The sequence below is a fragment of the Urocitellus parryii genome, chromosome 3 (assembly GCF_045843805.1).
Source record: "Urocitellus parryii isolate mUroPar1 chromosome 3, mUroPar1.hap1, whole genome shotgun sequence".
Classification (NCBI taxonomy): Eukaryota; Metazoa; Chordata; class Mammalia; order Rodentia; family Sciuridae; genus Urocitellus; species Urocitellus parryii.
The window spans coordinates 174,952,852-174,980,784 of record NC_135533.1 but is presented as its reverse complement, the minus strand read 5'-3'; the positions used below and the strand labels follow the sequence as shown (position 1 = coordinate 174,980,784).

Genomic DNA, 27,933 nt, shown 5'->3' with positions numbered 1-27,933 from the left:
CAAAAAGTCTAGCAAGGAAAAACACAGGTGTGGCAGCTCTTTCTCTGTGATTAATTAATGAAAGACTAAGAGGCAGCTGGAAAAGGAAGTGGGGGGCGGTGGGGTAGGGGGAGAGAGAGAAAGAAAGAGAGGGAGGGAGTGTGTGTGTGTGTGTGTGTTTGTGTGTGTAAGAGAAAGTTACATATTAGATCCTAAATATCAAGAACTCAGCATTTCTCTGACAAATCCCCAAATGGAGGTGGGACTGGCTTCCTGGTTCTTCTTCAGGAATTGCACAGGCTTTCAGTCAGTGCACTCCCAGAGGGTCACAAAAAGGCAAGAGGAGCCACCTCCCACGGCCAAGTACCTCCACAAGCACCAGATCACTCCTCAGAGGTCCAAGCACTGCCTGGAAAGGGGCCTGGCCAGCAGAGCAAGGGACAAGAAGGACTCTACCTGCTGGGTGGGTGTGTATTTAACGGTGTGAGAGTAGTCATAATTATCGATGACATCCACGTCCTTCACAGCGTCACCAGGAAGGGGGCTGCTGAACTGCACGTTGAGTGGGGCCTTCCCGGCTCCCTTGGTGAAAACAGTGAAGTGGGTCGGTTTTCCGTTTTCCACACCTGGAAGGACATACCGTGAAGCGGGGAGACAGGGCTGGCAGACAGGCCTCATTTTAGAACCAGTTTGACAGGTTCAACAGTACCATTCTGCCATGGCGGCCAGCCAACATTTGGGCTGGCCCATGGCTCAGGCAGGTGCAATGCCTCTGCCACATCAGAGACATCTGTGGAGATAAGTTATCCAGGTCCCAACCAAACATGCCCAATGACACTGGCCACAGAAGGCTCAGGACAGCTTCACCTGTGCCTTCTTACCTGCTCTGCTGAGCCCCGGGCCTTCCGCCTTCACTTTGCTGGCATCATGGGAAGGGTCAACTTTGACTCTGAAAGGGCTGGCAGGAATTTCCTGTAGCAGAGACATGGTCTCAGAAGGAAAGTCCCTGAACAATTGCCAGAGCTTAGCCTTCTGCCCAAATGCAAAGCGCGAACTTTAGCATGACATGTATTTCAGCATGTGGTGAGCAAACTTCTATTACTGCCAGAGAAGTCTGCATACCCTAGCATCAGGTAAGACCATGACAGGTCCTTGCTCACTTTTGGATCCTGACAACATGAACAGAACTGAAAACTCTGACCTTTAACACCGGCTTTGGATACCGAGGATGAAAAACCACTACCTAGAATAAAACCCAAACTGACAACAATACATGGAGGTAGGTATCCTGCAGGGACAGTTTAGAGCTAATGTTTGGGGACTATAAGGAAGTAATTAGAAATAGATCGATTATTATCCTTCAAAAAGAAAGTTACAGTGGCTCAGCGGTGGAGCACTTGCCTAGCACGTTTGAGGCCCTGGGTTCGATCCTCAGCACCATATAAAAACAAACAAATTTAAACTATTATGTCCAACTAAAAAATAATATTAAATAAAAAAAGAAAAAGAAAGTTACAGACTATCAGGATAAAGGCAGAATAGGTTAACTGAAGTCAACTGAAAACCATTGCATTTAGGCACAGAATGTTCTCCTGAGGGTCCTGTTTTTATGCAAATGTAATGATCAGGATTTCAAAACTCCCTGTTTCAGGGTACTGCTCACCCTATCATCACATCATAAACCTAACACTTCAAAAATACCTCTCTGTATAAAAGTTTTAGGGCAGTGGTGCATACCTGTTATCCCAGTGATTTAGGAGGGTTAAAGCAAGAATGGCAAATTTGAGGCCAGCCTCAGCAACTTAACAAAGACCTAAGCAACTTAGTGAGACCCTATCTAAAAATAAAAAAGGCTGGGGATGCAGCTCGTCATACAGGAAAAAAAAAAAAATTAAGCACAGAGGCCAGAGTTACTGCTTCAAACGGACTTAAGTAGAACATCTAGAAGTTATGTTTTAATCAAAATCTTGAGATTGCTTTTAACAGTCTCTTTCTAGAACTTTGTTATTGACCATTGAATGCAGTGCCTCACTTCTTTTAGAAAGTGGCGAAGATTCATTTTTTTCTCCCTTCTTAGCTTTAAGGAACTGAAGAAAAACTACTGAGAAGAATTCTTAAGACACCTTCCTTATTGCTAAAAAAAAAAACCCACAAGGAGATATACAAATAGGTGGCCAGAACGAACTCAGGCCCACTCTCCTCTGTTCCCTCCCAGGCCCCAACACACACCTGTGATGCAAAGAGAACCTTGATAGTGTATCGTCCAGCAGCAGGAGGCACATATTTGACTGTAAATGTGTCATTGGCATTGTGAATAATGTCAAAATCCACGTCTTCCTCATCCTCGCTTAAAACCCGGGCATCACACTTAATGCCAACACTGACATCACCTGGAAGAGACCAGCTTATTAACATAAGTTTACAAGAAACAGCATGTCCTTTGCATCACTTGTAGCTCAGGCTAACAACCCCAAAAGAACAATAGGGAAGTTTCCAGTAGAAAACCTAAGAAAGGGAAGGTGGTAAGTCAGGGCTTTGGAAAAGGGATGGAGGATTAGCAAAGATATATCACCAAGGAACTGATACAGTGTTCATTAGGTGAACCGTCACCTAGACAGAGGGACTACCTCCTGGTCAAAGTTTGCTGCCTTCTGAAAGTTACAAAATGAATTTCTTTCTTCAAGTAGCAAGAGTCACAGGGTTGGGGAAGCACAGTCTCACCTTCCCCAGCCTCAGTACAGTCCACTGTAAAGTGGGTGGGTTCATTGGCCTTTAGACCACTTCTCTCCACACCTGGCCCAAACACTTTAACCTTCTGAGGGTGGCTTCCTTGCCCAATGTTGACCTAGAAAAGACATGGAGAAAGTCATCAAATACTCCTCCACGTGAACTCAGGAAAACATTCTTAGAAATGGTCCTTTGGGGCAGCCTAGAGCATGCAGCCCTTTAGGCCATGCCACCTTTCCAAGCCCATCAAGGATGGGTTCCCCTCATATGGAGTTCAGACCTCGTATATAACCAGGCTTTTCACACATCAGCCAGGATTCACCTCACCACCTACCCGGTAGGGGCTGTTTGGAATATTCACTCCTCCCCAGACCACAGCAATGGTGTGCTTAATGGCTTTAACTGGGGTGTATGAGCAGGCATAAGTTCCATCCATCCGGTTCTTCATCTGGATGTCGATGGGCTGGCCTTCCCCATCCTGCAAAAGAGCCACAGCTAGTAACAGAGATGTCCCTCACATGGTCACATGGTCTCCACCAAATGGGGCCACCACCCACTAACTCAACAAAACTTCATGGAGCTACCACAAAGTACCAACTGTCTTAATATAATGACAACATCTGACAAAATGTTACATGCCTATTTTTTATTATTATTATTTTAGTTGTAGGTGGACACAATACCTTTATTTTATTTTATTTTTAATTTATTTTTTAGTTGTAGTTGGGTACATTCTTTATTTAATTTTTTTTACCCAGGACCTCGCATATTATAGGTGAGCGCTCTACCGCTGAGCCACAATCCCAGCCCCTCTTTATTTTATTTTTATGTGGTGCTATGGATCAAACCCAGTGCCCCACCCATTCGAGATGAGCACTCTACTACTAAGTCACAACTCCAACTCTACATGCCTGTTTTGTTATTGTTTTATTGTTGTTTGTTTTGAGATAGGGTATCACTATGTTGCTTAAGTTGATTGAAATTCCTAGGCTCATTTGATCCTTTGTCCTTAGCCACTCAAGCACAGGGACTACGGGTACATGTCACCACAACCAGTTCTGTTTATTTATATATCTGTATATATAAATAATATTTATATACAACATACTATATAATAATATTTATATATTATATATATAGCATATATAAATATCTATATACTATATACATATGTAGTAGTTATAGATGGATACATTACCTTTATATTTTTATGTGGTATTGACGATTGAACTCAGTGCCTCACAAATGCTAAGCAAGTACTCTATCACTGAGCCACAACCCCAGCCCCCCTGTTTATTTATTTTTAAGAGCAAATCTCGCCTCCTCCTCAAGCCATAGCCACTCAAATCTTACATTTTTAAAAATTTTTAATTTAGTTTTAGATGGACACAATATCTTTATTTTTAATGTTGTACTAAGGATTGAACCCAGTGCCTCACACATGTGAGGCAAGCGCTCTACCACTGAGCTACAACCCCAGCCCAATACTCATTGCTTATTAATTTCAATTTCTGCTTTTAATTACTTTTGGCCAATTCTATTAAATTAGATAAACATTTTTAATTTTGTTTACAAACTTCCCATTAAAGCCTAAGTCAAACTGAAAGACATTATAGGGTAGTCTGAAATAATTAAAATGTCTTTTCACAGAATATGAATCATAAAAATCATGAAAAACACCGTGCTTTATGCTAATCTCATTTAATCCTCATGTAACTCCATGAGATAATATTCTTATCATTCCCAATGTGTGGTTAAGAAAACTGAGGATCAGGTATCCTGAGTGACCTCCATTACATTCTTTTTTTTGGTACTGGGGATTGAACCCAGAGGTGCTTTACCACTGAGCCACATCCCTTGCCATTACATTTTCAATCTGACAATTACCTGCACAGGTGGCCTCCCAAAATTTACCTGAGCAAATATCTTTAAGGGAGCTTTTCCAGCATCCTTAGGATCCACAGTGAACTCGGCTGGGTTGTTGACGATGCACCCAGATCTCTCCAAACCTGGCCCATATGCTTGAACCTGAGGGAAAGGAACAATGATGATTCTCTTCCTGTATAATGCTTCAAATAAGCCCCTATAACTCATAAATGAGGGGAGAACAAAATGATTTGTGCCTGATTTTTTGGTATCCATGTAACAGCATGGTTATGGGAAGTAAAAAGCTACAATAGGCCATAACTTAAAAACAAACAGTATCATTAACCTCTCATAAAAACTCTAAAACCAGGCCCAAACAAGCCCAGGTTCCCTGCCTTATTCTGACAGAACTTGTAGTAAGTGGGGCAGGAACCTCTAGCCTTGCCCAGTTTCAATGTTCTCACTCTGTGGAAATTCAAAACCTTTAACCAGAGACAAGAGTACAAAAATCTGCAGCCCCCAGGGATCAAAGGACTAGCAGCTAGTTGAAGAAAAGGTAGTTATCAGCCCAAATTGACCAGACCCTCTTCAGAGCTGCCCCCAAGGGGTCAAAAGCAGCACACAAGCGGGTGTGGGGTCACCAATTTGAAGGCTTCACTCAGAATTGGTGATTAGCAAGGGCTGGAGAGAAAGCCCTTGGAAACACTGATCCAATGTGAGAAAAGAGGAGCTGGGGGTGCACAGCAGCGGTGTGGAAACAACCTTTATCTATGGAGCATCTTGAAATGATAACTACAGACAATGCTAAGACTGAAATAGGATGCTCCAGGTTGCAAGAAATTAGCAGCTGTAGAGCCCCCTACACAGGTCAGGTTTTATGCTACAGGCTGTCTTTCTGCATGTGACTTTGAACCATCTCAGAAGCTCTAGAAAGTAGACCCTCCTCCCATCATCTGCATTTTATAGAGGAAGAAGCCCAGAGTCAGGGAGGTAAATTACTTGCCCAACATCACAAAAGTGCTAAAAATACCAGCAGAATTCAAATTCAGTCCCATTTCCTTTCTAAGATCTCAACAGCTCCTCTCTGCCATCTCCTGGCATGCTGCTTATGGCAACTTTGCAGGCCTGAGGGCTGAGGGATTGCCAGGAGCCAGGGAAGACGGACAGAACAGGACAGGCAGCCCACCAGGTCTGGGTTGTAGTCTCCTGTGGCAGGATGGATGTAGGCCATGTATGGGCTGTTTTTGATGTCTTCGTCATCACACATGATGTGAACAGCATATTCTCCAGGCTCCTTGGGCCAGTATTTGACATCACATGATCCATCATTCTGGTCATCGTACTCAATCTTTGCCTGGGAAGGGCCTTCAATGGCAAACCCTAGGGATGGAGTGGAAGGGCCAGCCTGGTTACATGGCAGGAATCATCTATTCTATTGCCACCAGTTCATTCCCTCTGACCCCGCAAAAGCCAAGCATTGGCCAGAAGAATAAAATTTGTTTGTGTTCCTTTTCCATAAAACCCAGATCACCATGTTTTACTGGAGATGGAAGGGTTGATCAGATATATTTGTTTCTTACATGATCTAATGGGGTGGGGGGTTGGGTGTGAACCAGCAAATCGTTGTGTTGGTAATATGGCCAAGACGTGCCAAAAGCCTTAAAGTGACACCCACTTCTTGCCTGAACAAACCCACTTCTGGGTTTTTATCTAAAGGAAATAACAGAGAATATGCACTCAGCATTGTTTATAGAGCAAATCCTGGAAATAATTGGAGAGCCCAACAATAGATATACCCATACAATGGAATTCCATGGGAGCCACAGAAAATAAAGGCATACCCTATATTTATCTGATGCGTAAAAATATAAAGACTTCCCCTAGATAGTTTCTGTGGCAAATCAATGCTTATATATGTATATACATGAAAAAAGTCTGGAAGGATATGCCAAAAGGTTAAATACCATCTGCAGACTAGAAGAATATACCAAGATGATTCATCTTTCCAGTATGGAAAATTAAATATGATTTCTTATTTTTCCCTCTTTTGCTAATTGCTTTACCTAAAATAGGTCACTAAACTATTCAAGGACCAAATCTGGCTCACTGTCTATTTGTAAATAAAGTTTTACTGAAACAGGGCCATATTCAGTCATTTCTACAGGTGCTTTTAGGCTACAATGGTAGAGTCAGAGACCTTAATAACCCACAAAATATTTACTATCTGGCCCTTTACAGAAAAGATTTGCTGACTTCTAATCTAAAATGATCATATAGAAAGTTGGATGCATATGTAAAATATGTTGTCATGGCTCAAAGAATATTTAGTTCCCAAATTTCAAATTTTAGCAAAATTACTTCATTCATCTAAACTGAGGGCAGTCAACAATATTGCTAAGTGACTACTATGTTCTAAGCACTGTTTAGGCATAACATCCGCATAAGGCCTCTGCCCTCAAAGTCTAGTGGATGAATGAATGCTGGTGCCAGAGGCAGTAGAAACTGGAAAGGCAGGAGGGGAAAGAGAACTGAACTTGTACAGCAGCAACCAGAGAAGGCCTGGAGTGGTCAGGAGGCCAGGAAGCTAAGGGTGGTGAAGCTGGGCAAGGCCCCCACACCCAACCTGACACCAGGATACCCCATGCCCTAAAATCCTTAGTCATCCAGAAGCTATTGGTCAGCTGCCTCCACTTACCCAGAGAGCCCACTTCAGAGCCAATGGATTCTACCACAAAATCTGCCGACCTCCCGACAATTCCACCATGGAGGCCAGGGCCCCAAGCACGGACTTTCTGCATGCCTGCTTCAGGACCAACTTGAACTTCAAAAGGGCTAGAAGGAAGGGAATAGAAGCAACATTTTTTTTTCCTCTTTCTTTTTTAGAAGCAACATTAAAGAAGAGTAAAGAAGGAGCTAACTACAACTAAAAACTCTTAACACATATTCTTCCCACTTACTGCTCTTTTCACCAGGAGTCCCAAACTCCAGGCAAGCTCTTCCTCCACAAAGGACCCCTCAAAGCCATTATTATGCAACAATATAATGTAATGTGGCTGCCTCAGGAGCTCAGGGGCCACTGGGCTGGCCCTCAAGCCTCAGTGCCTTACATATCTTGCTGGTCATTAATCTCTTATGTGCAGGGCTATCCAGACTATAAGCCCTGGAGAGAAGAAAAGTTCACACTTCTCCATATCCTACTTCAGCTATAATAAGAAAAACAGGTTGAACAGGTGGTATGTTTTAGATATGAGGTGTCCCCCAAAAGCTCCTGCATTAATGTAGGAGGTGAAATGATTAGATTATAAGAACTATAACCTTATTAACTGTAATGTGATGAATTAATAATTTGAACAAATTACTGGGTGGTAACTGTAGTAGGTGGGGCATGGCTAGAAAGTGGGTCAATGAGGGTGTGCTATGGGGATTATGTATTTTGTCCCTATCTCCTGGCACTCTGTCTTTTCTCTGGTTTCTGACTACTATGAGCTAAGCAGCTTTCCTCTACCACACCCTTCTACCATGATGTTCTGTCTCACTTCAGGCCCAGAACCGTGAACTAAACCTCTGAAACCATGAGCCCCAAATAAAGTTTCCCCCTCTAAGTTGCTCTTGTCAGGTAACTTGGTCACTGCTATATAAAGCTGACTAACACAACAGATTTTATGACATACACAAACAAACATGCTTTAACTTTGTTGCCTAGAAACCAAGAACACCATAAAATAGTCCCCACTTATCCTCGGTTTCACTTTCTAAAGTTTCAGTTACATGCAGTCAAACGCAGTATGTATCAACAGAAGGTCAACAGTAGCCAATCTTACGCCAGGACACTTAACATCATCATTCTCTTCTCTTTACCTCATCATATTAGCACAAAAAGAGTGAGTGAGCACAGCACAGGAAGATACTTTCAGAAAGACTGCATGCATATAACTTGTTATTACAGTAGCTTTTATAATTGTTTCTATTTTATTGTACTGCTATTAATCTTCTTAATATGCTTATTTTATAAATCAAACTTACCAAAATATGTGTGTCTAGGAAAGAACAAAAGACATATAGGGTTTGGCATGACCTGAGTTTCAGAGATCCACTGGGAGTTTTAGAATGTATCCCTGGTGGATAAGGGGGTGCCTACTGTAACATTCAAATATTTCTGGAGGCAAACTAAACTAATTCAGAATGTAAAGCTGCCCCCAGGAGAGCTGGAAAACACATATGAGTGCAGAGTGGAAACTTCACCGCCCACAAGGCAAAGCTGTAGACAGCGTCCCTTGGTCCCTGAGAGAACTCACGTAGATGGTTTTAATGTAAACCATAGCAGACTGTGCCTCCATGGCATTTGTGAACAGAGGCATTCATTGAAAAAAGAGAATCTCAGTTTATATGAGGGTGTACACACACAGTCCATTTGCTCTCTATAACTGTGCCTTCTGGCTTCCCTGCCTCCCACCAGCCCTGAACCACCAGCATTTGATTTAAAGTAAGGCAGCTGAAACCACAGCAACTTTTCTGCTGCTTTTGCCAACAAGCCAAGTGTCTGTGTGCTGCTGGGCTGGAGCGGGGGTGGGGGCAGCAATCAACAAAGGAGAACTCTTTCTTTCCTACAGCCTGGGAAGCAGCAGCCAGTGAGTCTGCCCTGGGCCTAGCACACCTCCAGAGAAGATGCGTCCCCAGCATCCCTAGCCCAAGACTCACCTCTTTGGAATGTGGTGTCCCCCCCATGTGATGGCAACGCTGTACTTCCCCTGGGTGCTGGGGTAATATTCGAATGCATAGACCCCATCCAGAAAGCCTTTCTGCTTCACCAGCTCCTCCAGGCCCTCTGTGGGAAGGAAGCACACAATCTTGCCAGAGCAATTCTAGCCTCACAACGGTGGTAAGAATAGAAAGGTAGCAATATCCACAAAGCACAAGCCATCTAAGAATCAAGTGGGCCAATGCAGAGTGGCAGGCCCCCCAAAACATGGGAGAGAACTCCAAAGCTAAAACCAGACACATCTCTGCTTCAGACTGAAAACAAATGGAAGATTTCACAGCAAAGTGGCTTCAGATAGTTCTCTCAGCTCTGAGGTACCCTGAGGTCCCGAACCTTGTGGATCTATGTAAGAAATCTAGTTACAGTTCAACATTTTCCTTCTCAGCTCCCCCTCAAACACTGGGGAGGGAGAACCTTTATGAGTATTTGACTTAAGTTATGCATCCCAGGATATCTTTTTTTTTTTTTTTTTTTTTTTTTTTTTTTTTTTTTTTTTTTTTTTGCTAACGCTGAACAACGAAAGCAATAAAGCCCTTGTGTTCGCTATCTATGAGAAGATGGGTTTTAGATGCCATACCACAAACCCCAGACCCAGCCATCAGGCTAGAACTTGTTTTATGTTGAGCCCTGAGGTTTGGCCAGGAAAGCTTTTGAGTCAAGCAAGTCTCCAAGGTCAGGAAAACATGTCTCCCTGACTCCTGTTGCAACAAGCTGGGAGGGAGGGCAGCCACAGCACAGCTTGGCTCCAGGTCTGGGCAGTTTAGAACCTTGGCTGCCCTCGGGGCACATTCTGCTTCAAAATTTGGTGTTCTGAGACCAAATATTAACTTTTTGGAGCTTGGAACCCTTCTGCCCCAATCTAATGGAAGCACAGAAGATGAGAGCAGCCCTGGCACAGGAAGCTCACGTCCCATTAGCCATGGAACTAAAAGCCACCAGTAAGGTATATCTGTAACCAGAAATGCAGAGCTGCATCTCTGTACCAGGGAAAAACTTGTGAGCAGGGAGGATGCTTGACCTCATATCTGGCATATTCCTCCTCAAAAGAGGGAGCAAAGAATGGGTTGCTGGGTGTAATTTGCCTTCCACACATTTATCTCCAATGAAAACTTCATCTGGGGAAATATGATACCCTTTCACTAACTGTAGTAACTGATGTAATTTCATAGTCAATGAAATGCAACTTGTGCTGGAGAAATCATCGGCCTTGGAGACTGTGCTTGAATACCAGCTCAGGTGCCTACAAGCTATGTGACCTTGAGTAAGAACTTTCTATTCAGGGCCTTGGTCTCCTCAAATAAAAAATGGACCATTTCAAGTTGTTCCCACAGCAACATTTCCCTAACTCCCTTGCATCACTACTTTCTCTACTCCCAGAGGTATCAATATAATGTAAGACTGTCAAGCCACCCACAGTTCTAGCCCACATCCAGGGCAGACATTACTAATTAATTACTGCTTCCTTTTCCATGGTCTCTGGGATAAATCAATCCGGACTGTATGTGGGATGAAAAATCCAAATTGCTATGATTGAAAAATTAGCCGAAATCACACCTGAGATGGGGAAAGAAAGGAGCACTTACTAGGACCCTTCACAGTTACACTGAGCTCCCCACTTCCAGCAGCTTTGGTATCAACTTTGAAGTCTGCGGTCTCCCGGATGCGGACACCTTTGGGCTGCAGGCCTCGGCCACTGGCCCGGCAGGCATTTGGACTGCAGGCTGCAAACACAGTTTTGACATGAGTTCAAGCTTTCATTCTTTAGTCACAGATGAGAAAGCCAAGGTAACTTGGAGCCACCCACCAAGAAAATGTTTGCTTTGCACAAAGAATATGCAGCAGTTGCCCAAGACCAGCAATGCCATTCAGGGAGCACACTAACCAGCAAAGAAGGACACAGCATAATTTTGTCCAGCCATACCACAGAAGGCTGGGGAATGTTACTTTGGCAACAAAAAACAGGAGAATGCAGCAAACCTTCACTGTGCTCCTGGGTCCTGGCATTTATCCCTTTCATGGGGTAGAGGGAGGTTAAGACTGAGTGCTGGACATTATTCAAACCTCATTGCCTTCCTCAAGGGCCCAGTAATTGGGAAAGCTACACTTTCTCAAGTCGACTTGGAAAATACAGTGCTTGAAAATATCTGTGTTCCAAACCCTGGGTCAGCCATTTCTAAAGGTCTAATCATTGCTGTTGTCCTCCACAAGAACAGCCAGACAAAATAAAAGAGAGCCAAGAGAGACCAGTTCTGCAGACCAGCCTTTCTGTGCTGGCTGTTACAAGGCCCTTGGCAATGAACAGCTACAAAAGCAAGAATCAGCAGTAAATGCCACACTCCTGACTTGAAGAGGCACACAAATATGCTTGAAGTTAAAGAAATTGATGGTGGAAGTTTATGGTAGTACTTTGTTATGGTTTAGAAGTGTGTCCCTCAAAAGCTCATGTGTGAGACAATATACAAGAAAGTTCAGAGGGGAAATGATTGGGTTCGAAGAGTCTTAACCTAATCAGTGCATTGATCCCCTAATAGGGATTAAACTGGGTGTAACTATAGGCAGATGGGGGTGTGACTGGAGAAAGTGGACCACTGGGGGCGTGACTTTGGGGTATATATTTTTTCTTTGTGAGTGAAGCTCTTCTCTGCTTCCTGGTGACATCCTGAGTGTCACTTTCCTCCACCACAATCTTCTGCCATGATGTTCTGCCTCACCTTGAGTCCCAAGTAATGAAGCTGGCTGTCCTTGGACTGAGACCTCTGAAACTGTACCACAAAATAAAATTTTCCTCCTTACTATTGATGTTGTCAGGTCTTTTGGTCACAAAAAGTGGCAAAAAAAAAAAAAAGAAAGCTGATTAAAGTGACACTAGTTTTTCCAATGTGATAGAGCTTTTAAGTTTGGGGTTTTTGTTGTTGTTGTTTTGTTTTTTGGACATTTTTTTTGTTATTTTGTTGTGGTGCTAGGTACTGTGCTCTAACACTAAGCTCCTTTACAGCCCCAGTCCTTTTTTATTTTATTTTGAGACAAGGTCTTGCTAAGTTACCTAGGTTGGATTCAATCTTGTGATTAGCCTCCTGAATAACTGGAATTATAGGCTTGATACACTATACCTGGCTAAGATTCTTTTAATATAAAATCATTATAGTTGGGGGCAGAAAAATCAAAAGAAGGGGCTGGGGCTGTAGCTCAGTGGCAGAGTACTTGCCTAGCATGTGTGAGGCACTGGGTTAAATCCTTAGTATCACATAAAAATGAAACAAATAAAATAAAGGCATGCTGGCCATCTATAACTACCAAAATAATTTTTTTAAATCAAAAGAGAAGGTCTACTGATTAAATACTGCATAATATAAGTGATAGGTGGAATAGATGTTCCAGAAATAAGGACAGTCCATGAGGTAAGAATAGTTTGGGGAACACTAGTTGAGTTGTGAACACTGTCCCAAATTCTTTCTTTCCTTATATTAAAAAGAGTTTTATTTATGAATATGTTGGACATTTGGGGTTTTTTTTTTCTTTATCAAAGGAAGAAAAGATGGTCACACCAGAAGTAAGTCACAACAGGATGACAGGACTTCCTCAGAAGTCTTAACTGTGTCTTAAAAGATAAATACACGCTCATGGAAATTCTGAATACATGCAGAAGCCTCAACATCAAAAGGGTAACTGCTCTGTTCATGTAAACAATAAGTAGAGTCACAGAGTTTGAAGGAAACCACCAGATCTTCTGCCATCCTGCAAAGCCTTAGGTATGTTTAAATGCAATTAGAGAGTATGCTTAGGGTCTGGCTGTGCAATTTGTAATAACACCTGCACAGGAATTTCCTGAAACAAACTCACACAAACAGCACAGACTCAGCTGATGATAACAAGAAGCACAAAGAACTGGCACAGACGCCCCACCCAACCAGCCCTTACCAAGCAAAAGCCTCTGGCCCAGTGTTCGCAACTAGGAAGCCAACAGCTTCGGGGTCCAGGTTGGCCCAGAGGCAGGATTCGGAAGAAGAAGCCAAGTCTGCAGATGCAGATGTGGAGGATAGAACAGGGAAAGGCAAGTATTGGTTAGAAAAGGCAGCAGAGTTGGAAAACAAACCAACAAAAAAGAGCAACCAAGTCAGGAGAAAGTCTATATTGGAGGAAAATGTATGCTCCTGGTTGCATAGGAGTTTAGCAGAGTGGTTAAAGGCAGGTCCAGAGAGACTACACAGCTACTCTAATTGACACCTCATAGGGCTGAAACCTTGTGTTAGCCAAGCCTCAGGGTCTCCACCTGCAAACTGGCACTAGTAACAGCACCTGTAGCACACAGGCTGGTGTGACGATTAGATGCAGTCATGCTAAGTTCCTGGCAGCCAGCCATGGCCAAGAGAAGGAGGCTGCAGGGCACCTGCTGCTGCCAACTCCATCACAGGTGCCAACTCCTCTGTAGGAGTGTTCTGAGGAATTAACTCATTAAGTGAGCTAACACAAATTAATATACTTAGGTCTCTGTGTGGCTCATAGAAGATACAGATTGAACATCCCGCCTCCAAAATGCTTGGGGCCAAAACCATTTCAGATTTCAGGGGGTTTCTATTGTTGTTCTTGTTTGGGGAATATTTGCATCAACTTTACTGGTTGAAACTTCCTAATCAGAAAATACAAAATGCTCCAAAATCTGAAACTGTTTGAGTATCTTAAAACGGTTTGGGTTTTGAAGCATTTCAGATTTTTTAGACTTTTGGATTAGGGATGCTCACTCTGTGCTTGGATTGGATCTAAAATGTCCCCCCAAAGTCCACAAGTTTGGTCTCCAACCTGTGGCACTCTTTGGGAGATGGTGAAACCTTTATGAGGTGGGACCTAGCCGGAAGAAGTTAGGTTACTGGGGATGTGTCCCTGAAGGGGATACCGGGATCCCAGCCCCTTACTGTCTCTGTTTCCCATCTGCCACAAGGTGAGCAGCTCCTCTGCCACACACTCCCACCATGATATATTGTGCCACCACAGGCCCAAAGAAATGGAACCAAGCAACCAGAGAATGCAACCTTTCAAACAGTGAACCTTTTCTCAATGTAAACCTTTCCTCCTATTCATTTTATTATCTCAGGTGTTTTGTCACGGTGACAGAAACTGTATTAGTATTAACATACTGAGGAAAAGAAGTCATTTCCCACTGAAGTGGATCTGGCAGAAAGAGAAGAGAGGACAGCTCAGTGTCAGGCCCCAGCCACTTTCAAGGTCTCAGAGTCCAGGCACACACAGTATCTATGTCAAAAGCAGATGTACTTGGCCACACTGGCACTCACCTTCCCCAACTTGCACAACAAAGGGACTCTTGGGAATGGTTTCCCCGGCAAAGGAGACCTTGACCACGTGGGGGCCTGGCTGCAGTGGTTTGTACACACATCGATACACCTGGTTTCCTTTGTCTTCTATAAGCAATTCTACTGTGTTCTTCCCCTGGGGATCTTCCACCTCAACACCAATGTCACCCACGCCAGCTCCTGTGAAACAGCAAGCATTTCATGAGCTCAAGTTCCCCGCTCTCAGAAAACTCACTACTGATCAGTGCAAAATGCAAACAAAAGGGATCAGAGAGACATTTGGGAAGGTAACGCCAAGGTATTCACAGCTGTGATCTTGGAGTACAGGACTAGTGCTGAACTTCTCTTTGATTCACATTTCTTTATTTTCTAAATTGAAAAGAAGGTCAATGAATTCAAGAAAATTTCTTATTCATTCTTTTTCCCCCTGCAAGACCTTACACAGAATTTGGTCTAGTAGATGATTATTAAACTTTAGTGTCTTTGGAAAATTTGGTGAAGTCAGACACGCATAAAGAAATTGATTATTAATCAAAGTCAAACCTGAGGATAAGTCTTTCAAAAAGAAAAGCTGATTTTGAAAAATGTAACTCACACATTGGAAAAAGGTTTTTTGTTTATTTGTTCAATCTAAAAGACAAGAGGAGCCGGGCATGGTGGCACACGCCTATAATCCCAGCGACTCCAGAGGCTGAGGCAGGAGGATCTCGAGCTCAAAGTCAGCAACAGTGGGGCTCTGAACAACTCACTGAGACCCTGTCTCTCTAAATAAAATACAAAATAGGGCTAGGAGTGTGGCTCAGAAGCCAGCTGCTCCTGAGTTCAATACCTGGTACCTTCCCCAAAAGATAAGAGGTAGAGTATCTCAAGCCTTCAAATTCCTGAGGATTATATTTCAGGCTTTGGAAGAAAGCCCAAAAGTTCAATCCATGGAGTAATGGCATATTACCTGCTGTGTAGATGTCAAAGTAGGTGGGCTTATTAGCAATGTTTCCTGCAGCTTCCAAACCTGGGCCTTTTGCAGTTACTTTACTGGGGTCTCCCTGGGCTTTGTCAACATTCACTTCAAATGGGCTTTTGGAGATGTGCTGTCCTGCAAAGAGGACTGTGACCTGCAAACCACAAAGAAGTAAGCTATAATTCCTTCTCCATATGCCTCATAAGACCATCAGCAAGCCTCATGCACTGATGACCTTCTTTATACCTTCTCAAGGCTACACACAAAGAGCTGAAACCAGGAGCCCTGGGAAAAGTAAAGCAACCTCAGTGAGTACCACACCTTCTCCTTTGGCCTCAGGCTGTGTCTGGGATATCAGGCCTTTAGCAATACACACACACACACCAGCTACAATTAGCCTTTCTAAAAGAAAATTAATAACCACTTACACAAGAATCTCTAGACATGAATAAGGGGGCCATGGAACAGGCCACTATTCCCCCAGAATTTAATGCACAGTCCCAAGATTTCAAACCCAGAGCCAAAGTATTTTCCAAGGGAACAAGATCATTTTTAGATACATGGATTTGGAACAAAGTACAATAATTTCCATCTGAAACTTGAGTCATATTTCTCATGACTGAAGTTGTTCAAGGGATTTGGGTTGGGTTTCATGTGAACCCATGATTGGCTGGAATGAATGAATGACATCATAAATGCTTCCCTTCAAGATTTCTCTTTTGTCAAATTCATGATGCTCTAGGAGTATAAGAAGAACCTAAGGCCAAGGTTCTGGGTGAATTCACCAAAGCCCAAGATTGTAAGTAGTGTCTATGTCTCAATCTGGGCCTGGTATACAGGGATCGGCCTTGGTGTGCTACTGAGAACTTCCTTCCAATGAAGGCACACTCATGCAACATCCAAGTCTCCTACCATACAGGCTGTCTAAGCCTCTGCCCTCGGGGCCATAGGATACCATCTCAGACAGAACTCAAGGCACTGAGAGGAAGGGCCTGCAGGCTCCATCGAAGTCATTTCTCCTGGGCCATTTCCTCAATCCCCAAGTTTCAATGTAGACAGATCCTCCAGATTACCTCAAAGGGGAATTCAAGGAAGCACTAAGGACCAAGAGCCCACAGCTTAGTCACTGTAGCATCTACACTCCAGGAATTCAGCTGCCACCAAGAGGTGGAGTCAAGACGGATCTTATGACATTACAAAGAACTTGCCTGTGGGGTTTCAACAATGGCTAATACCTCAAGAATAATTGGCTAATATCTCAAGACTAATTCACAGGGATTCCAAATTATCTACAAGGATATTTCGATAACTGACGTTAACTCAAGAAAACCACTCTTCTGGGCTGGGGATATAGCTCAGCCTTGCAAGTACAAGGCTCTGGGTAAAATCCCCAGCACCACAAAAAAAAAAAAAAAAATCAAAACAAACATAAAAAAAACCCTCACTCTTCTGTGCTGGGGTGTATAGCTCCATGGTAGAGAGGCCCTAGGATCAACCTCTAGTACCACGACCCAAAAAACTCTACTTCCTAAACTCTCTTGTGCATATATCCCCCACCCCCCAAAAAAGGCCAAAACAGCAGCCCAAGCCAGAGCCATGGTTCCTCTTCTTACTTTGTGCAGTCCAGTGACCTTGGGCAGATATTCCACAGAGTATGTCTTGTTCTTGTCACTATCAGGGGTCACCTGTGCCTGGGAAGGAAGATGAAAATTAGTTGGAGAAGGTGCTGGGAATAAGTAAAGAGCATGCTGTGCCAGCCAAATCCTGCAGCAGGCAGGCAGAGCAGGAACCCTGGAGGCGCTTGCTATTTCCTGCCCCACCATTCCTGCAGAGGATGCCAGGAGAGAAGCAGCCCAAAGTCATAGCAACAAGACCAGGCGGCACCAACTCAAGACTCACTGTCTCAGGGCTGGCACTGTCCAGATGAGACAGAACACGAAGCAAGTAACACAAATCTTTGTCAGCTCAGAAGTTATTAAGAGCTTATGAAATGCCAGATAAAACAATAAGCAAGTTGGGCATGTCTCTGCCCCAGAGGGAAAAATAGATAATACATCAGTAAGCTTAGAATTTCAGATTGTGCTAAATGCTAGAAATAAAGTATGGCCCTAAGAAAATAAGCAAATAGCAAGAAGAGCATGTGCAAAGGCCCTAAGAAAGGACCCAAAGACAGGTCAGTATGGGAAGAAAGTGAATGGAACAAGAATCCCCAGAATCTAACACCTCAATTAACAAGGTCTTTACCCAATCCAAAGTATTCTTTATTTAATAAACACTGTGCCCTTGGGAATCAAAAATTCTATTATATTTCAAAGCACAGCTCTCAGGAAAGTTACTTTAGCCACTGTGAGCTTCAGTATCCTTTCGATAAAGTACATTTTCATGATGAGCTAAAATGTAGAAAACAGAGGCACAGACCCTGAACCTATTAAAGATCCCTAGTCTCCAGGGGATTCTGGATGGGAGAGGCAGTGTCCTCCAACATACCTCTTCTTTGTTCCCTTCTGGGTCCTCGATAAACACCATCACATCTCCCTGCCCGGCACTGATGGTGTCCACAGTGAACTTGGCTGGCTGCTTCACCATGTTCCCAGTGGGCTCGATTCCTGTCAGGAGTTCACATAAGCACATTTAAGCTGGGCCAGCCATCACCTGCTTTGCCTCTCTCAGGGAACAGAGAGATGGGACTATGCCCTGTGGATCCCATGTGAGACACGGACAAATTGTCATGGTCAGGATAATCAGACAGGTCCAAAGCCTTAATTTTGTCCATGTTAAATAAGCACCACCCAATTCTGAAATAGAGCAATTCAGACAATGGTGAAACACAATGTGGTTGGTAACCAGCAGCAGAACTTGCCTTAAGGGAAGCAATGTGGGGGAGGAAGAAGGCTCATTTTTCATCAAACACCATTCTGTATTGATTACATTTTTAAAAAAACATATTTGATCATTTTTCAATTCCATTTTTTTATTTTAACATAATGAAGCAAATTCATTTGAGATAGATTCACACGCAGGTGCCATGGTAATATCATACAAAACTCCTGTACAATGCTGTACAGTACAATATCACAACCAAGTATTGCATTGATAGGATCAAGACACACCACAGGGATCCTTCAGAGTCTCATCCACTTCCCTCCTACTCTACCCTCTTCTCACCCCTGACAACCACTAATCTATTCTCCATCTCGACCATTTCACCATTTCAAATTATGTCACATTAGGAATTCTCTGTAGATTCATCCAGGTTGCTGAGTAATACTCCATGTTCTGGGATTATTTAATCATTCAAGACATCTGGGTTGTTTCCAGTTGTCTCTTACTTATAAAGCTACCATAAATATTCACATATAGGTTTGTGAGAACATAAATGTGAAATAATAATAATAATAACTGTATGTGTGAGCATGTATTACCTACCCCTGGTTGCAACACAGAGCTCCCAAAATTCTTGTAATTCCGTAAATGCTAAAGGTGTAGGAGTACCTTTTGGTCCACTGTTTTTTCTTCAACCCAGTCCCTGATTCAAAGCTCCTAAACCTCTTGGGAATTTCCTGGGTGAGAGCATTTTTTGTTGCAATGAGGCAACTTTTAGTGAGCTCCTACCTGGGAGCTGGACTCCAGAAAGACCTGTCATTAAAAGCCTAGAACTTTCAGCCCCGTCCCACCTTCTTCCTTTTAAGAAAAGGAGAAGCCAGAGATGAGTATTGATTAACTCCATAAAAATCCCTGACATGTGAGGTTCAAGAAGGTTCTGGGTTGGTGAACACATTCATGTGCCAGGAGATGGCCCGTCCCAACTCCCCAGGGACAGAAACTCCTGCACTTAGGACCCTTTTGAACCTAACTCTATAGACTTCCTCATTTGGTGTCCATTTTTATCTGGTATTATGTCAGTAAACATGAGTAAATGCTTCCCTGAGTTCTGTGAGCCCCACTAGCAACTGATTCAACCTGAGGAGGTGGAGGTGGTCACGGTGACCTCCACTTTGTAGCCAAGTCAGAAAGAAATTGTGAGTGAACCTAAGGACCCACTCCTTATGACTGGTGTATGAAGTGGGGACAGTTAAGGACTGAGCCCTTAACGAATGGTGCCTGTGCTGCCTCCAGACCATGTCAGAATCAAACTGAAATACAAGACATGCAGTTGCTGAATAATAAATTGGAATAATGGTCAATGTGAGAAAAAATTTACAGTTTGGTGACCAGAAGTAAATAAAGTACTGAGAGTTGAAATAGTTTTCCATAGTTGTGAGGACACAGAAAGAAAAAGGTTTTCCTTTACAATAAGCTTTCATTCCTCTGGGATATCAGGAGTGTAACTGCTGGGTTGTATTAGAGTTGCATGTTTAGTTGTATTGTTTTGGTTTTATGGTCCCAGGGATTGAACCCAGGAGCGCTTAACCACTGAGCCATATTTCCAGCCTTTTTTATTCATTATTTAGAGACAGGGTCTTATGAAGTTGCTTAGAGCCTCTCTAAGTTGCTGAGGCTGACTTGAAACTTGTGATCCTCCAGTCTCAGCCTCTTAAGCTCCTGGGATTTCAGGTGTGTACCACCACGCCAGCTAGTCATTTTGATTTTAGGGAAGGCAGGTATCAGGGGCACTCAACCACTGAGCCACATCCTCAGCCCATTTTTGTATTTTATTTAGAGACAAGGTCTGAGAAGCTTAGCACCTTGCTTTTGCTGAGGCTGGCTTTGAACTTGTGATCCTCCTGCCTCAGCCTCTGAGCTGCTGGGATTACAGTCTTACACCACTGTGCCCAGCTCATTTTGATTTTAAAGATACTGCCAAGACGTGTTTCAGCATGGCTATACCACTTCACATATCCACCAGCAAAACAGAAGTGATCCAGATCCAGTTTCTTTGTACCTCGCCAGCTTGTCATTATTAGTTTTTATTTTAGCCCCTGAAAGGGTATTGGTTTTAATTCTCATTTTCTGATGTTTAACAATATTGAGCCAGCTTTTCATATGCCTCTATGCATTTGTATATTCTCTTCAGTGAAAATGTTCCTGTCTTTTGCTGGTTTTCTGACTGGATGGTTAGGTGAATTTTGGGTGGTGGTTGTCACCATTCATTTTTCAACTACCGAGCTTTCCAAGTTCCTTAGATGTTCTAGGTGCAGGCAATTGGCTGGATATGTGGTTTGCAAACATTTTAGCTTGTCTTCTCATCATCTTAGCTACAAAAAGTTTTGTTTCAAAACATCTTTGAAGTAAAATTCAGTCCCCAAGTTCTCATAAATGACCCCTGACAGGGACAAGAAGAGAAATACTATACTCTTTGGAGTATCTGTCTGAGGTCACCGGGTAGCAAAGTAAAACAGACAACATGGCCTGGCTTGGGACTGTTTGGGGGGCTTGTTTTGAAAAATTTAGAAGAAAGAGATCTTAGGAAAAAGAGTGGTGGGTTTGTTTTTATTTGTGGTAATGCTGGGAATTGAACCCAGGGCCTCAAGCAGGCTAGGCACATGCTGTACCACGCAGATACGCACCTCAATACACCTTTTAAAAGAAGAATCCTGCCTCTATCTGTGAAAACGCTTGCTGAGTTTTTGTTATTCTTGATTTGTTTCTCTCTTTTTTCATTTTTTAAGTTTTTTTTGCTGTGCTAGAGATTGAGCCAGGGCCTCAAGCATGCTAGGCAAACACTCAGTCACTGCAGGGATTTTAACAGCAATTGTGGTGACATGATGATTTGGGGAGAACGGACATCTTCACTGTTTGACCTTTTATAATCCATGTGAAACAGAATGTCTCTCCACTTGAATCTTTTCTTTCTTCATCACTGTTTTTGTAGTTTCTATTCTATAAGCCCTACACTTACATTATTGGATTTATACCAATTTCTCATTTTTCCTTTTGAGTAATTGTAAATGGTATGCTATTTTTAATTCAGAGGTCCACATGTTTCCTCTAGTATATACTCTATGACACAGAACTGAGTTTGGTACACTGCTCTTGGATCCTGTGACCTCTCTGAGCTTACTCATCCCAGGAGGGTTTTTTCCCACTTTGGGTTTTTTGTTTTTAAGATTCTTTGGGATTTTCAACAAAGACAATAAGACATTCATCTGAAAATAGGAACAGTTTTATCTCTGATTTTCCAATCTGTATGTCTTTTCTTGTTTAACTTCACTGTTGGAAGCTTCAACCTTTAAGTTGAATAACAGTCTTAGCGGAACACATTCAGGTCTTTCACCACTAATTGTAGTGTTAACTATGGATTTCTTGGGGTAGGTATTCTGTGTTAAATTGAGGAAGTTCCCTCTTTGTTCCTCTTTTGAGTTCTCATGGGTGGTACTGATTTTTTGCAGGGGGTGGGGGGGTGGAGGTAACCAGGGATTGAACTCAGGGGCAACTCAACCACTGAGCCACATCCCCAGCTCTATTTTGTTTTTTATTTAGAGACAGAGTCTTGAGTTTCTAAGCACCTCTCTAGGTTGCTATGGTTGGCTTTGAACTTGCGATCCTCCTGCCTCAGCCTCCGGAGCTGCTGGGATTACAGGTGTGTGCCACCATGCCCAGTGGATATTGAATTTTGTCAGGTGTTTTTTTCTGAATTCATATGGTCATGTAATTTTTCTTTATTAGCCTGTGACTGAAATAGGGCAGATCATGCTGATAGATTTTTCCAACAGTGAGCCAGAAGGCATGACTGGAATATATTCCACTTGTTCGTGATACATAAGTCATTTTATATGTAATATTTTGGGATGGACTTTTACATCTAAACTCTAAGGGATACTGACCTACAGTTTTCTTTTTTAGTATCTTTCTTGGTTTGGTTATTAGTTTCATAAAATGAACTGATAAGTGTTCTTTCCTCAAATTTTCTGAAAGAGATTGTATGAAATTGGTTTTCATTCTTCTCTAAATCTTTGGTAGAATTCTCCAGTGACACTAACTGGCCTGAAGGTTTCTTTTTCAGAGCTTTTAAATTTTTAAATTAAATTTTTAAAATTAAATTTCCTTAATGTTTATAGGATCAATTCAGGTTATCTAATTCATTCTGGTTGAATTTTGGTAGTCTGTGGTTGTTGAGGGACGTCTCCTACAGATAGACACATTTTTACTCATCATGTTCTTTCTCTTTACTATTCCAAGATTTCTTCTTATTTTTTTTTTTTTTTAGTTGTAGATGGACACGATACCTTTACCTTTATTTTACTTATTTATTTTTCTGTGGTGCTGAGGATCAAACCCAGTGCCTCACAGGTGCTAGGCAAGCGCTCTGCCACTGAGCTACAACCCAAGCACCCCCCAAATTTCTTCTTTAATTTAGATTTCCTTTCTATTCAAAGAATTTCCTTTAAAAGGCCATCTTTCTGGGTAGGACTGCTAGAAACAAATTCTTTCCGTTTTCCTTTGTCTGAAAATGTAATGGTTTCTTTTCATTCCTAAAGGATATTTTCCCTCGATACAGGATTTTGGCTTGACAATTCTTCTGTTTGAATACTTGAAAAAGGTTGTGTTATGTCCTTCTGGCCTCCATGGTTTTGAATGAGAAACCTGTCATTCATTCTAACTATTCTGCCCCCTTGGGTAAGATGCCATTTTCCTCTGGCTGCTTCTGTATTGTTGGCACGGTGGCACACATCCACAATCCTGACAACCTGGAGAACTGAGGCAGAAGGATCATGAGTTCAAAGTCAGCCTCAGCAACTCAGCAAGACCCTGTCTCTAAATAAAAAATAAAAAGAGTATGTGGCTCAGTGGTGGGGCACCCCTGGATCAATCCCCAGTACCAAAAAATAAACATATTGTCTTTAGTTTTGTGAGCTGTTTCTTGTTTTTTTTTTTTTTTTTTTTTTTGGTGTGTGTGTGTGTGTAATATTTTCCCTGTCTGGGGTTCGCTCAACTTCTTAAGAAAGTCTTCAGTCAAATATTATTTCTTCAAGCCTGGCATGGTGGTGCAAAGCCTGTAATCCCAATGGCTAGGGAGGCTGAGGTAGGAGGATCACAAATTCAAAGCCAGCCTCAGCAAAAGTGAAGTGCAAAGCAACTAAGTGAGGCCCTGTCTCTAAATAAAATATAAAAACAGGCTGGGTATGTGGCTCAGTGCTTAAGTGCAACTGAGTTTAATCCCCGGTACCAAAAAAAATTTTTTTTAATTTTTTAAAATTATATATGTATAATTATTTTTTGAGTAGTTTTTTAGTTTTACTCTCTTTTTATTCTCCTTCTGGGTCTCCTCTAACATGAACATTAGATGTTTTGTGATAATCCCAAAGGTTCCTGAGGCTATGTACTTTCTCTTTTTTGGACTGGGTAATATCTTTTTTTCCATCTTCCAGTTCAGTGGTTCTCTTTTCTGTCCTTCCATTCTGCTATTTTTAATTTTTTATAACATTTATTTATTTTTTTATGTGGTGCTGAGGATTGAACCCAGTGCCTCACCCATGTTACCACTGAGCCCAATCACATGTTTTCATTTCATTTTATTATATTTTTCAGCTGTAAAATTTCCATCTGGCTATTTATTTATTTGGTATCAGGGACCGAATTCAGGGGCACTTTACCACTGAGCTACATCCCCAGCCCTTTTTATTTTTAATTTTGAGACAGAGTCTCACTAATTTGCTGAGGCTGGCCTCAAACTTGTGATCTCCTGCCTCAGCGTCCTGAGTCATTGGGATTACAAGCATGTGCCACAATGCCCAGCTTCCTCTTTATATACAGCTTTATGAACAGCTTCCTATTCTTTATGTCTTCTATTTCTTATTAGGGCATTCTATTTCTTTGTAGAGACTGTTCACTTTTTTTCATTTGTTTCCAGAATGTTCATAATAGCTGGTTGAAGACTTCTTTAAAATGGCCACTTTAAAAATCTTCATCAGATAACTCTAAGGTCTTTATCAACTCAGTTTTATCTTTTTCATTTAGCTTGAGATCTTCCTGGCTCTTGGTATGACAAGTGATTTTTTTTTTAACTGAAATCTTGATACTTTGGATATTATGATAACTAGATTCTGAATCTTACGTAAACTTTCTGCTTACAAACTGGCCTTTTACTACCATTCCAGCAGGGGAGGGGAGGTGCACACCTTGTTGCTGCCTTTGGGGATCTCCATTCAAACTCTGCTCATCCTCAAGGCCTCACCTTTGTGGGCTGCTCTTTCTGGTGGGTGGTGGTGGGAGTTCCAGCTCTCCACAAGGCCTCCACAAGGGGCTGGAAGGGGACAGGGTGCCTCATTATTGCTCCTCACCTGGCTTCTACTGAGATCATTGCTTCCTTCTCTCTAGAGTGGTAAAACTCTAGGCTCTCCAAGTGCTTTTACATGTGTAAGAGGCAGGGCACTGATTTTTCCATGGTGTTTGGCTTGAGTAGAGAGAACAGCTATGGTATAAAGCATTTTGCCCTACTAGACCCTGGGCTACAGAGAGCAGACTTCTGTTGGGGCTTTTGGTGTTTGTCATCTTCTTCAGCCCCAAGTTTGGGATAGACAAAGCTGAAGAAAACCCAAAAAGCTCACTATTGTGTCCCTCCTTGGGTCCAGGCCTTAGCTGCCCCAACTTGTCCTCCTTCAGAGTCTGCTCAGGTTTTGTCTTAACATTTGACACCCAGGGTATTTAGTGGTACTTAGCAAGAAGAACTAGAAAAAGTCCTGCTTCCTCTACCCAGAAGCAATAATTTAAATTTTAATTTTTAAAACATTTTATTATGGAGAATTCCAAGCCTACAGGGCTGTAGAGAGAACTGTCCAGTGAGCCCCATGGACCCACCATCTCCTTTCAACAACTATCAACTCCAGACCTCTTTCACTTTCACCCTGACCTCTTTTCCTCCTTCTGAGTCATTTTTAACACCAGCTGTGGACCTCACGTTTCAACTATAAACATTCACTGGGTCTTTAGAAAAACACTGTTAGTAAATAGTCAGTACCAGGGCTGGGGGTGTGGCTCAGTTGCAGAGCACTTGCCTAGCCTTGGTGAGGGCCTGGGTTCAATTCCTAAGCACCACAAACAAACAGACAATCAGAAAACAAAAATAAAACCTCAAGACCAACATCACATCAAAAACATTAACAATACATCCTTAATATCTTCAAATATTCAGTTGGAATTCAAGTTTCCAATTATCTTATAAATTTCATGAAGCTTTCTAACAGTCAGTTTGGAACCAAATAAGGTTCGTATAATTTCTTAAATTTCATTTACTCTCTTAATGTCCCTATGTTTTGTTGTTTTTTTTTTTTTAATCCTTCATACCAATCTGTTTAAAAGACACTGGGTCATTTGTTACAATATTTTGGATAAAGTCCCCATACTGTTAGGTAAAAAATGCAAAGTGACCCGGGTACAGCAGCACACGCCTATAATGTCAGCAACTCTGGAAGCTGAGCCTCTGCAAAAGCGAGGTGATAAGCAACTCAGTGAGGGGCTGGGGATGTGGCTCAAGCGGTAGCACACTCGCCTGGCATGCGTGCGGCCCGGGTTCGATCCTCAGCACCACATACAAACAAAGATGTCGTGTCCGCTGAAAACTAAAAAATAAATATTAAAAAGTTCTCTCTCTCTCTCTCTTAAAAAAAAAAAAAAAAAAAAAAGCAACTCAGTGAGTCCCTGTCTCTAAATAAAATACAAAATAGGGCTGGGGATATGACTGAGTGGTTGAGTGCCCCCGAGTTCAATCCCTGGTACTCCCCCAACCCCCAAAAAAAACCAAAGTGAAGAAATCACAGCTAGAACTCATGCAGCACACACAAACAAAAAGGATAGAAAGAAATGCCTCAGACTTTGGTGGAAGGAAAAGAATGGGCAACTAGGAAGTGGGATTTAACTTTATGTTTACTATGGGTTTTTCATTTCGCTTAAAATTTACATAATGTTTGGGTAACACTTAAATAAATTTAAACATGCACCTACAACATTGATAAACATCTACTTCATCTAACTCCAACAGCCTGAACACCAACTTACTGCATGTTGTCAAGGCTTGGTTGGGCTCTGGGGCCCTGGCTAACCATGGTTGGTTGGGAGGTTGAACCACAGCCCCACACTCCATAAACTCCTGTGGAGCTGGGCTCACCAAGCCGAGAAACAGCTGGTTCCTTTGATTGCTCCAATGGAAGGGTGTTTAAGACTTGCTAGGCAGTAAAGGCTTCATATAGAACAGAGGTTTTGGAAAAGGTTTCTGCTGAGCTCATGGATGGATGCTTCCAACAAACCTAAGCCAGCAAGGGAGTCCACCACACAAAAACCTTTTTTGTGGCTCTGGGATTTACCTCCCCCTCAACACAAACTAGGCAAGTCAGAGCTCAATGACTAGATCTGCAAATGCTAACTCACTGGCCATAAGAATCTATTCAACATCCAAAAATGGGGGGGGAAAGTAAACCCCTCGACCCTTTAAAAACTAGATGGAATACTCTCAATTCCTAGGCTCAGGTAGTGAAACAAAACAATGTAGCCACCTAGGAGAGAGCAAAAAACCAGCCTTGGCTTTCATTTCACCATGGAATAAGGATAATGTCTCAAGGCCCCATCTGTGAAGCCTCACACTGTGGCCCTGTCACCTAAAATGACCATTTTGCTGTCCTAGTTTAAAAGGGAAAAGAAGTTAACCAGATTGCCAGGTGGCCCAGCAAGTCCGCTGTAGAATTAAAAGAAGGGACTCAGATACTTGCACACCCATATTCATGGTAGCACTATTCACAAGAGCTGGGAGATAGAAACAACTCAAACGTCTACCAACAGACAAATACATAAACAAAATGTGGCACATGCATGGAATAGAATATTCATCCATAAAAAGGAATGAAATTCTGATCCATGTGACAATGTGAACTCTAAAAATACATGCTAAGAGAAGTAAGCCAGACACAAAAGCACAGATATTGTGTGACTCCATTTCTATGAGATACCTATGCAAATTCACAGAGACAGAAAGTAAAAGAGAGGTTACCAGGAGAAGAGAACAGAGATGGGATATTTTAATGACAGTGATATTTTCATTCCAGAAGTTGAAGAGTTCTGAAGATGGATAGCGGTGATGGTCGCATGCCACTGTGAATATACTTAATGCCACAGAACTGTACACTTAAAAATGGTTCAAATGGTGAATTTTGTGTTACATACACTCTACCATGATTTCTAAAATACAAAAAGCTACACATATATAAATATAAAAGAAATAAAGGTTTGTTTCCTCCTCCTGTCTCCAACACTTACAAAGAGACAGAAGGAGGAAATGGCAATGACCAGCCACATTCCTGAACCAGAGTGAATGGTCACATTCTAGAAAACAGCACTGTGAAAGGAAGCCATGTCACATTTAACAATGGGGAAATGAGACAGCCAGTGATAAGGTTATTACAAACAAG

At 42.3% G+C, this 27,933-nt stretch overlaps 1 protein-coding gene across 3 annotated transcripts in view; it reads right to left on the bottom strand.

Annotated features, from left to right (window-relative positions):
• Positions 1 to 27,933, bottom strand: part of Flnb (filamin B) — a 150,631-nt gene that overhangs the window by 49,704 nt on the left and 72,994 nt on the right. For all 3 annotated transcript variants that reach the window (XM_026388558.2, XM_026388556.2, XM_026388557.2), the window contains exons 5-18: positions 18,083 to 18,201; positions 17,209 to 17,286; positions 15,587 to 15,749; positions 14,620 to 14,817; positions 10,915 to 11,052; positions 9,271 to 9,397; positions 7,268 to 7,404; positions 5,759 to 5,952; positions 4,621 to 4,734; positions 3,041 to 3,184; positions 2,701 to 2,824; positions 2,209 to 2,369; positions 861 to 951; positions 436 to 605 (exon numbers count right to left, since the gene is read on the bottom strand). In XM_026388558.2, coding sequence (XP_026244343.2) covers positions 436 to 605; positions 861 to 951; positions 2,209 to 2,369; positions 2,701 to 2,824; positions 3,041 to 3,184; positions 4,621 to 4,734; positions 5,759 to 5,952; positions 7,268 to 7,404; positions 9,271 to 9,397; positions 10,915 to 11,052; positions 14,620 to 14,817; positions 15,587 to 15,749; positions 17,209 to 17,286; positions 18,083 to 18,201 — 1,958 coding nt within the window. The remainder of the gene's footprint in view (positions 1 to 435; positions 606 to 860; positions 952 to 2,208; positions 2,370 to 2,700; positions 2,825 to 3,040; positions 3,185 to 4,620; positions 4,735 to 5,758; positions 5,953 to 7,267; positions 7,405 to 9,270; positions 9,398 to 10,914; positions 11,053 to 14,619; positions 14,818 to 15,586; positions 15,750 to 17,208; positions 17,287 to 18,082; positions 18,202 to 27,933) is intronic.